The 12061-nt window shown below is 39.7% G+C and overlaps 1 protein-coding gene across 5 annotated transcripts in view; it reads right to left on the bottom strand.

Annotated features, from left to right (window-relative positions):
- LOC116061683 (WD repeat containing planar cell polarity effector) overlaps nucleotides 1-12061 on the bottom strand; it is an 80985-nt gene that overhangs the window by 4316 nt on the left and 64608 nt on the right. For 4 of the 5 annotated variants that reach the window (XM_031315999.2, XM_035992203.1, XM_035992204.1 and 1 more), the window contains one exon: nucleotides 2266-2380. In XM_031315999.2, the coding sequence (XP_031171859.1) occupies nucleotides 2266-2380 (115 nt within the window). The remainder of the gene's footprint in view (nucleotides 1-2265; nucleotides 2381-12061) is intronic. The other variant, XM_035992205.1, reaches the window with a different exon arrangement.

Genomic DNA, 12061 nt, shown 5'->3' with positions numbered 1-12061 from the left:
GGAGTATGTGATGAGTGAGAGAGGCCAGCAGCTATCAAAGGAACGTTGGGATTCTTCCCAGATTCCCGTCTCGTTCACTCTCTCACTTCCCTGAGCACAGAGTCGGATTTGAGGGAATGCGGGAATCGGCAAGGAGCGCCCCAAACTGCCATTGTGCTCGCCTCCCTCTCTTTCTCTGCTCTTTTCTCAGTGAGCCAAACGGGAAAACGCCTGCGTTACAATGCCTCCCCTACTCCATCTCAGCTAAGCTGTCATTGGCTTCACATGAGAAACAATGAAACTTCATCGGAGACCAGACTACAAAAACGGAGGGGGTTCAATACAAAAAATTGTTCTAAAGGAGGGGGGAAATTGTGGAATAAAAAAGGCAGAGGCTCTTGTCTCTTTCTCTCTGTGGTTATTATCTTTTAGGAGGTTTGGGGATCTGCTTTCTTAGCCTCTGTCAGCAGTGCAGGGGAAGACCTGGGGTAGTACGACCGGGCTTTTGGCTGCCAAATCGCCCTAACCCTCTTTACCACTCTTTTCTTCTCCTCTCGCTCCTTTTACTGTTTTTAAAAAAGAGCTTAGGACAGAGCATCTCTCTCTGTCTCTTTCCCTCTCTCTCTCTCTCACTCTCTCTCTCTCTATGGACCCAGCTTGTTTAAATTGGCTGATAGGAAGGGATTTGGGATGGATGGAGGGGGCTTAGAGAAACGCAGAGTGGAGGGTTGGAGGTGGGGGGACACAGAGAGTCATCAGTGTTACAGTCAAACAGCCATGAAAAGCCTATGAGGATGAAAAGAACAAGAGCGCCTTTTTATCTAATGCACACAAATCCCATATAAATACTCCAATATGTTAGTTGGGGTATGACAAGGAATTCCCTCCCACCACCCCATCACACAATAATAAAGACGTGGATGGCTATATTTGTATGTATCTGTTTGTGTGTGTGTGTGTGTGTGTGTGTGTGTGTGTGAGCCAGGCCAGTACAAAGAGAGGGATGCTTTCAGTGTGTCTTTAGTCACGCTGTTTCAACATGTCATCCATGTAGACGAGTGTATTAAACAATCACTCTGAAACAGTGAGTTTTGTCGGCACTCAGGAGACTGAACCGTGGTGAAAATGGACTCCGGTGGAGTTTTAAATGCAGCTCCGGGTTCAGCGTTGGGATGGCTGGAAGCGTAAGACCCGGAACTGATGTGGCTTTGACATTTGAAATGTCACAGGGAGTGAAGGCTTTTAGGCTGCAGCTGGGTCATTTGGCCACAGACACTCTCATACAATTCATATACAGACAATAGTGAATCACTGTGGGAGAGGAGATGACAAGTCAAAGTGAAACAAAATCTGTCTGGGGCTTCATTTATAGGTTTAAGTTGAACTTAATATTTTGTTTTCATTGAAAGTGGATATAAATCAATAACTTTATAACAATGTACCAAATGACAATGTGACAAAGGCAAAGGGGTTTCAGCTCATTGTTTAGCTGTCCGGCCCGCAACTTTACTGTTTTGATAGTCTCGCTTTGCCAGACCCTCCTCCAAAGCGCTCTGAATGAGGGTCTGGCTACGCCACATAGCATTCAGGGACGGGAGGAAAACGTGCTCTGGCTTAATGGCATTTCTTTACACCAATCAGAATCGTCATGGGCGGTGCTAAACTCCGCACAAAGCCGCTGCAAAATAGTCGTGTGAGAGAAAACTCAGATTGGACAGATAGTCTAGCTAGCTGTCTCAATTTACCCTGCAGAGATCTGAGGAGCAGTCAACAATAGTCCTCATAAATCCACCAAATTTAAAATTCCAACACAAAGAAAGCGGAAGGAAACGGAAAATATATGCATCCGGTGGAATTTCCTGCAGCACCTCAGCAGCAAACAGCAGACAGACACACAGTTAGATACTAGCTGGCGAACATAGTGGAGAATTTAACAGCTAAAGAGACAGATATTTCCTTTAGGAGTTGGTGGAGACCAAAAATCGATCTAAAGGACAAATAATATTGCACTTACATTCATCAGGTGGCCAGAGACACAACTCTAAATGAATGATAATGTTGCTCCGTAACTGCTGGATGTGTAAATAAGAAACTGTGTGCTAACAAGTTCACAGAATCAACTTAAAAAGATGATGACATGTCTATGTTACTGGCCAAAAAAAATCTGTAATGCAGGTTTAATAAAGAAAGAGAAAAATGTGTATGAAACATGAAAACAGACACACTGATTGTAGCAAGCTTGAAAACACACACACACACACACACACACACACACACGTAACTCACTGCATTGTGAGAGTGTCTGGGTATAAAGGTCCTGTAGCACTCTGGTTCCTCTCTGTCAGTCGGCCCTCGAGGCTGGAACCGAACAGCGCACCATTTCTGCCTCTTAGAGGATCTTCTAGGACACAAACAAACACACACACAGAGGGATAAGGGATAAAGCAACGGTTTTCGTTTACCTGAAAATAGAACAACAGAACGACCCAGTTTGTCCTTTTCTTTATCCACTATTTCCTTTACTTGTCTTGGACATTTTCTTGTGTCCATATGTGACTTCTTTTTTTAAGATTATTTTTTGGGGCTTTTCCCTTTATTAGATAGTGACAGTGGATAGACAGGAAAGGGGGAGAGAGATGGGGGTTGACACACAGCAAAGAGCAGCAGGTCGGAGTCTAACCTGCACCGCTGCAAAGGACTCAGCCTACATGGGGTGCACGCTCTTACTGGGTGAGCTAGAGGCCGCCCCGTCCATATGTGACATCTAAAACTAACTGGCTGCCCATGATTATGTAAGTGCGTCCTATTAGAAAGAGAATACTTACGCCAACAAGACAATCTGTCTGTATATTGCATGCACTTTGTGTACCTGACAAAAGCCTGATGGAAATCTCTGAGATCAAAATGTTGCCATATTACATTTATTTGCTGTGATTTTGTCAGATTTCTGTCTGTAGCATTTTTCCAGCCCTTAAAACATACTATGGTTTGTGTAAAGAGTTGTACGTGAGTGTAGGCCTTTGCTAATTTGGATGTCACACCTTGACAATCATGTTCTGATAAACATGTCATGCCGGTAAAGTTTCTGAATTGAGACGCAAAGTCAAACAGTAAATGGAGGTTGTATGATCAGAGCAACCAACAGAGCTGAGAGGGAAACAGAAACAAATGCTGCTTTCCTTCAACACACACCGGAGCTAACAGGCTTTTACCATAACGACCAAGAAAGGAGAGAGAGAGAGAGAGAGAGAGAGAGAGAGAGAGAGAGAGAGAGAAAGAGAGGAGGTGGAGAAGTGGATCTTCACATAAAGCTCGTGTCTCTTTGCCCATTGAAAGGCCCTGCAGTCACATCAGCCTTTGTGAGAGGGAGACAGAACGATCAGGCAAACAACTTGGCTTCTCCTCCTGGCAAAAACGCTACTCCAAAGAAATAGAGATAGAGAGGAAGAGAAAGACGCCTTCCCTCGCACTTGTTCGCTACTCTGCCTCTCACAATGCCATATCTATCCAAATCAACACACTTGTCAGCCAGACAGCTATAAGCGATTTCCAACGCTGTTATAAAAAGGGACCATTTCTAAGCTGAAATGTGTGTCCTCTATTGTGAGTTTATGTGTTTGTGTGTACATGCGAAGGCAGCGTCTCTGTTCACCAGGGTTTAAAATGAATGCTCATAAATATGAGAAGAGGTGCATAGAAATATGATGTCTTTGCCCAATTGGAGTCCAAGACATCCACCTTAAAGAACCACTACATCTGGAATTGATTTGTTTTTTTTAGAAAACAAGTAAAAAATCATCCAAACGATAGCATAAGATATGCTCATCTTTACAATGTTTCCTCTTTCCAATGCAAATCAACTCGTTTCTATGAATTCTATGAATGAAAGTGAAATGAAGTGATCCAGTTTGTTCGTTTAGATGAAAACCAGCAAAGCTCAAAGTCCTGAGGACAAGAGCTAAAACCCACTGACCTTCAATTAATGAAAAAGTTTTTCGGGAAGATACGCTTATTTGCAGTCTTGCTGACAGATGAGAAGATCGATACCAGTCTCATGGCTGTACGCAAAATATGGAGCTACAGCCAGCAGACGGCTAAATTAGCTTAGCATACAAACTGGAAACAGGGGGAAACAGCTAGCCTGGCTGTGACCAAAGGTAACAAAATCCACCTACCAGCACCTTAAAGATCACTTATAAACACGCTATATGCCATATTGTTTAATTTGTACAAAAACGAACATGTAAAAACAAAAATTAGTTGTTTGCAGTCGCTGCTTCACCTCACCAACTGACAGGTTGGTTAAATCAGATGAAGATTAATTCCTCACTGGCAACCACTTCTGTCAGGTTGCCCTTGAGCAAGGCATTTAAGGACAATTCCGGCACAAAACGAACCTAGGGGTTATTAACAGATGTGTACCCACTCTGTCGTTCTCTGGGACATGTTTTCATGCTAATCGAATGTTTTTAGCTTGAAAGAAGCTAGCGCGGACCGCTAATTAGCTTACAACACTAGTATTCGGGGCACAGGGAAAGTAAAAACAAATCGCTATTTATACCACTAAAAAGGCTCAAAATATCACCAAACTTCAACAGTAGCATAATGAGGGTCCCTACATGTTAACCGAAGCATTGAGAACTTTGTAAGTGTACAGACAGTTTATTGAACGAAGAGCTGCGGGAGCTCTGTGAAAGGGCTACGAGAGAGAGGGAGAGCTATGCCGCAACAGAGCCTCGTACTTCGGGAAACTGGTGGTGTACCTGTGGACATTGTGAAGCTATGGCCACGGAACAGGAGTGTCTGTGTTGCACGGAGTGTGACCTGTTGCGTCGCAACACCCAAGAGACGCAGTGTTTTGTACAGTCTGAAGAGTTCCCCTCTCTGATAAACAGGGCTGTACTTGAAACTTTTTTCCATGTCCCGAAAATAAATTGGGGACGGCGACCCAGACTGGAGGAACCAGATGGACAGATATCCACTGAGTAAGTACACTAGACATGTTATGTTTTACATTGGTGCAATTATTTCAGATATATTGAGCAAATTGCTTTTGATTTTAGTTTGCATCGCCAGCTGTAAGTCATGACTGGTTTTCCGAAGTACGAGGCTCTGTCATAGCTCTCTCTCTTGTAGCCCTTTCACGGAGCTCCCGCAGCTCTTCGTTCAATAAACTTTGTAAGTGTACTGTCTGTACACTTACAAAGTTCTCAATGCTTCAGTTACCATGTAGGGGCCCTCATTATGCTACCGTTGAAGTTTGGTGATATTTTGAGCCTTTTTAGTGGTACAAAATAGCAATTTATTTTTACTTTCCCTGTGCCCCGAATACTAGCGTTGTAAGCTAATCAGCAGTCCGCGCTAGCTTCTTTCAAGCTACAAACACATTTGATTAGCATGAAAACATGTCCCAGAGAACGACAGAGTCGGTACACATCCGTTATTAACCCCTAGGTTCGTTTTGCGCCGGAATTGTCCTTTTGTGCTTAGTTCAAGATACAGAAAAGGGGAATCCAACAAGTTTTGTGTCCGCTTTATTTACTGATCTGTTCAAGGATAAACTCCATCGCGCACCTGAAGTGGAAAATGCTCACCGCATTGGACCTGTGGCTAAATCTGGTCAGCGTGCAATGATTGCAAGGATGCACAGGTTGGATACGAGAGATGAGATTCTAAGTTTAGCCAAGAAAGAAAAGCTGTTTGAGATTCGTGGAATGAAGCTGCGCATTTTTCCTGACTTCACTGCGGAGACGGCTAAGGCTAGGGCGCGTTTCCGTGATGTGAGAAACAAGTTATGGAGCGCAGGAGTGAAACACGGGATCATTCATCCAGCTGTTTTGATTTTGACTTTTAATGAAGAGACCATTAAGTTTACTGACCATCTAGCTGCAGAGACATTCTACAAGACTGAACACTGATGGTCAAGCACAGGTATTGACTTTGAGCATGTAACCTAGTTTATAGACATATTGAAGTCTGCTTTTGAAGTTTTGATTACAATGTATATGCTCTCAGTTTCTCGGTTTAAATTATATCAGTGTTAGTGAGACTGGTTGGCTTGATTTATGACTTATGATGTATGATTTCATGACTTCAGAAGTTATGTGTAAAATAGTAGGTTTGTCTGAGTTGGTGTAACATCTTATTAGTTGTTGTTGACAAATGTTGGCAATATGGGGGTGCATCGGGGTGTATGTGGGTGTATGTGTGTCTTTGTGTGTTGTGTGTCTTCTTTGTCTAATTTGCTTATTTGATAGCTCTTTACTATGTTTAATTAGAAGTTACTACTTGTGTAAAATAAAAAATGGTGATAGATAATATACTCTCAAATAAAGGGTTAAAAATAGCTCATTTGAATATTTGTAGTTTGAGAAATAAGATACAGGATATTACTGGGATTCTGGAAAATAATAATTTGCATATTTTGGCAATATCTGAAACGCATTTAGATGCAACTATAGAGGACTTCCTTTTGCATGTAAATGGATACCTATTACATAGATGTGACAGAAATATAAATGGAGGAGAAGTAGCTTTTTATGTTCGGGATCATAAACCAGTAAAGACCAGACAGGATCTTGGTTATATTGGGGTTGACGCGCTGTGGTTGGAAGTGCAGTTGCCACACTTAAAGTCTGAATCTGTTACATGTTGGATATAGTCTGTGATTTAGATATGGAGATTTATTTTTTAGGTGACCTAAATATTGATTGGAGATTGAATAATTGCTCATTGAAAAATAAGTTGCAATCCATAGCCAATATTTGCAATTTGTCACAAGTGGTCACAAAGCCAACAAGAACTTTTTATAATGCTGATGGGACAAAAACGGAAACATGTATAGATTTACTTTTTACTAATGCTACAGATTTGTGTTCAAAAGCAATCTCAATTTGTGTTGGCTTCAGTGATCATAATTTAATTGCAATTAACAGAAAAACCAAAATCCTCAAACCAGGTCAGAAGATAATAATCAGACGGATTTTTAAAAACTTCAATGAGGCTAGTTATTGTGCTGATATTAGAAATATTGACTGGTCACAAGTATTAAGGGAAGTAGATCCTGATCTAGCTTTGGAGGTTTTTACAAATTTATTAATGCCAATTGTTGACAAACATGCCCCATTAAGACGAATGACAGTAAGAAGTATTGCTTCTCCATGGTTAGATGCTGAACTTAAAGAATATATGAGGAAAAGAGATAAAGTCAGAGGCAAGCTTATCAGGAGATAATGGATTATGGGAAAGGTACAAGCAATTAAGAAATTTTGTTACAAAGTTAAACAGAACAAAAAAGAAGTACTATTACGAATATAAATTTAAGGAAGTAAAATCAAACAGGAATAAATTATGGAATACATTAAACCAATTAATAGGGCGGGGGGATAGATCTGTACCAAACTTTTTAGATGTAAGTGATACTTTTTTGACTAAACCTGACTAAAACCTTTTTTGACTAAATCTTACCATAGTAGAAAACATATTAAAGTTAATGAAAGATAAACCTCCTGGTATTGAGGAACTAGATGTTAAGTTATTAAAGATGGTTGCTGATGTAATTACTATGCCTATATGTTATATTATTAATTTAAGTTTAGAAAAATGTGTTTTTCCTGCTAATTGGAAAAAAGCTAAAATTGTGCCTCTTCCTAAAAACAAAAGGGAACATTTCTCTGGGAAAAATGGCAGACCTATAAGTATTCTGCCAATTTTGAGTAAGATTACGGAGAAAATTGTTTATGATCAAATTAATTTGTATTTCTCTAAAAATGGGTTAAATTCACTTTATCAACATGCTTATAAGAAAGGGCACTCTACAGCTCGACAGCCTTAGTTCAGATGACAGATGATTGGTTGCATGAAATTGACGATAGAAAATTAGTTGGTACTGTAATGTTAGATCTGAGTGCAGCATTTGATTTAATTAATTATGATCTATTACTGAAAAAAATAAGTTGTTATGGATTTCAAAAGTGTGCTATCCAATGGATCTATAGCTATCTAACTAATAGGGAGTTTAATGTACTGTTTAATGGTAGTTATTCTGAGACAAAGGTTCCCCGTTGTGGGGTGCCTCAAGGGAGTTGTCTTGGACCATTGTTATTTTCTATTTTCATTAATGATCTGTCTTTTATTTTGGGGCGTGCCACTATTGCCCTTTATGCAGATGATTTGACTATTTTTGTGTCTGATCATGACTCTATCAGAATCAATACTGTATTAAATAATTAATTAAAATTAATTGAAAATTGGAACAGAGAAAATAAGTTAATTATTAATGTTGCGAAGAGTAAATGTATGATGTTGGGATCTAATCATCTTTTAAAAGATTCCCCTGCTCTGAACTTGTCAGTTGGTGGTTTGATCATTGAACAAGTGGCTGAGGTAAAATTGCTCGGCGTGATTGTGGACAGCAGGTTGACATGGAACGCTCAGATAAAATTAATATTGAATAAAATTGGTAGGAGTATGGCTGTAGTTCGCCATTGCAGGAAATGCATACCGATTCGCATACGGAAAATTTTGGTGGAATCAATAGTTTTGTGTCATCTGGACTATTGTTCCATCATTTGGGCTGCAACTACAGAGAATAATTTAAACAGACTACAGATTGCACAAAATAAAGTTTCTCGGCTTGTAGTAAACTGTTCTTTTAGAACAAGTATTAGGGACATGCACAATCAGTTAACATGGCTTCATGTAAGAAGCAGAATTAATTATTCTCTTATCTTATCAAATTCTTAAAAAATATAATTATTACAAAAGCACCAGAAATTATTTATAAAAGATTGACTTTCTTTAGTGACGTTCATACTCATTCCACTCGCCAATCAAGTGAAGGGCGTTTCTTGTTACCTGTCTGTCGAACAAATCAACTTCAAAGAACATCGTGTTATAGAGCAATGGTGGCATGGAACTCGCTCCCGTTATTTTTGGGACTGTATTTATTTACTTTGGAGTAACTGTAATTATGTTATTAATAATGACTGTGTTGTGTGTATGTTTGTTAGTTAGATGATTTAGAAGATGTTGTGTGCACTTCTGTATTTGTCTTCATTGTTGTACAGCGTTGATGTTAATATTTTGGTAAAAACTGTTAAGACGCCAGGAAGAATAGCTGCTGCTTAATGTAGTAGCTAATGGGGATCTAAATAAATAAAGAAAGAAAGAAAGAAAGAAAGAAACAGGACTGGCATTAACTCATTGATCACTACATCAATCCATCTTCTGCCACTTATCCTCATCTGGGTTGTGGTGGCAGCGGCAGATCAAGCAAAGAAACCCAAACATCAACAGTCATGTCCTCGAAATCTTCCTGCGGGATAACAGGCCAGGTGGAATAAATAATCCCTCCAGCATGTGTTGGGTCTGCCCTGGGGTCTCCACCCAGTTGGACATACCTGGAAAACCTCCACAGGAAAGCAACCAGGAGGTATCCTCCTGAACAGATACCTGAATCACCTTAACAGGCTCCTATCAATGCAAAAGGACCAAGAGCACTGTACTACTCCAAGCTCCACATATCTGAACTGCTCAATCACTGATTTAAAATGGTATTATGCTTCTCTGAAGATGCATGTAAATGTCTTAGCGAAGGATGTTTTGGGTCACTGTATTAACGCTTTTTGCAGACCCGTGCCTCAAGAAAAAGGTTGGGTCGCTCCAACCTCTTGTTGGAAAGCAGGAACGAAACGGTAAAGAAAAACCCCCCACAAACGGTATACAAGTTAATGTACTAGAATAAAAGAAAAAGCCACATAAACGTCTACAAACCACCTCTACACATGTTCTCTTTTGTACAGCACGTAGAGGCATGTTTAAGCTTTTAAGCAAGGGATTTTCAACAGTTCACTTTCTCTTGAGCGTTACAAAGACAAGAAAAGAAATGACACTAGCAATCATACCATAGGGTTGTGCCTTAAACTGATTAAGCTGAATTGAGATAGAATAACATTATCTCACCCCACTAGCAGAAACACTTGAAAACCACTTAGAAAAACATATTTCTTCTGTTTGTATAAAATTTGAATAAACCTTTTCAGTAAAGTATCAAGTATCAATATTATTGTCATTAATTACTCTGCATATTAAATACTATCCGGTGCTGTTGAGGCCTTGTAGTACAGAGCTGCAGGCAAATCCATCTAACATACTGGTGAAAGATATCTCTACATCTAGTTTAGAGTGTAAAATGTATAGTTTGGCAACATGTGTGTGCGCATGTACAGTAAATGTGTGTATTTTCAGGTCATTCACTGTTTGTACAGGGAAACAACAGGATGTGTTGGGACTCTGAGCTCGCTGTAGGTAACACCTGCTGTGAACAAAACAGGCTGCTTTAAAATTTCTGTTTAACGAATGATTATAACAAATAGTCGGTTCTTGCAGGATTCAGTGTACGACCTGTCTTCCATGTCACACTCAACTGTACAGTACACATATTTACACAAACACATATGTTTCTCAGGGCTTTTTTGAATTTGAGCTGTAGTGTGTAACTATGACTCAGAACAAACTAATTTCAGTTATTGTGTGTGTTCAAACAGAAACAGTGTCCCTTTGGGCAAAGGGTTCCATAGCTGCAACGTGGGAACTTGTGTTAGAAAAGCATGTGAGCAATGACACGATGTTTAGTCTCTGCTAACAACTCGAAGACATCTGAAACGTGACAAGGGACAACTGCTTTTCCTTTTAGGGGTCACAAGCCAAAAAGGTGGGAGCCACTGGTTAAATCCTCATAAGCTTATCATTTCTGTGTTTTATGTAAAACCTTTATCTGAAAGTAACTATAGCTGTCAGATAAACATAGTAAGGTAACACATATTTAAAATATAGTAAAGTAGAAGTATAGAGTAGTGTGTTCTTGGGAGCCATGCAGAGTTGATCCTGTCGGTGTGTGACGGCCATGTGTGTGTGTGTGTGTGTGTGTGTGTGTGTGTGTGTGTGTGTGTGTGTGTGTGTAAAGCGAGACACCAGTTCACTGGAGCCCTCTGCTTGAAGCGAGACACTCATTATTTATGACCTGGCTTTTTTTGCTCCATTAATGTGCTCTGCCAGCTTGTCTGAATGTTGAAGCACAACTGTACAGCAACACACATACATACATACACACACACACACACACACACACACACACACACACACACACACACACACACACACACACACACACACACACACACACCCCATCTACCATGTAACATGCTGATGGCTGATGGGTGCATGTGAGTCTAATGTGTGTGTCCAATATTCTCTCTCTTTTAGCTCTGTTTTTGGTCTCCACCAACTCCTTCCAAAGGGAAATATCTGTCTCTTTAGCTGCTAAATACTCCACTATGGTTACTAGCTAGTCTCTAACTGTGTCTGCTGTTTGGTGCAGAGCAGGTAGTGTACAGTAGAGTTTTAAAACTTTCTTTAAGCTGAAAACAGCTGCTTACAGCAGCTAAAAACAACAGTATGAGAGCGGTGAGAGTGAATTTTAACAACTTTACTGTTTGAAGTAAAGTTGTTAAAACAATATTTCTTCATCCAAAACACAGAAAGTTACAGTGGAGACTCATTTTTTTGTTCCATATTACACACAAACCAGTTTTCCACAACAAATTGATATTATGGTTTTGTAATTGTTTGTGGCAAATGCAAACAATGTTAATAACCTAATAGCATACATCATCATACAGCATCAGTGCTTTTGAAATGTTCCACCATAGAAACATCAGGCTAATTTACAGCTGCAGCACACAGTAAGCTAGTTGTAACACCACTTTGAGTCCTCCTCATGAATGTACACATGTTCATTCAATTCATAGCAGGCTGTGTTAACTGATCAGGATAAACAACAAAAATGGACAGGCTGCATAAGATCAATATTCATGCATCATTTAATTTTCTCTTATTTCTTAATGTTTGTTATTCATTCATATTCTTATTTAATTTGTTCTTTTCTTCATTTATTTATTTTTCTTTCCTTCTCAAACCTTCTGTTTTTTCCCAATTTTTATTTTATCCTCGTCTTTCTTTCCCCCTTTCTTCTGCCCTCCTTTCTTTCCTCTTTTCCTGCCTTCATCCCTGTTTTGTTTCC

This window comes from Sander lucioperca, chromosome 15 (genome assembly GCF_008315115.2).
Source record: "Sander lucioperca isolate FBNREF2018 chromosome 15, SLUC_FBN_1.2, whole genome shotgun sequence".
In the NCBI taxonomy this organism is placed as follows: Eukaryota; Metazoa; Chordata; class Actinopteri; order Perciformes; family Percidae; genus Sander; species Sander lucioperca.
Note: the sequence above shows the minus strand (reverse complement) of the source record. Positions and strands in the feature narration are given on the sequence as shown.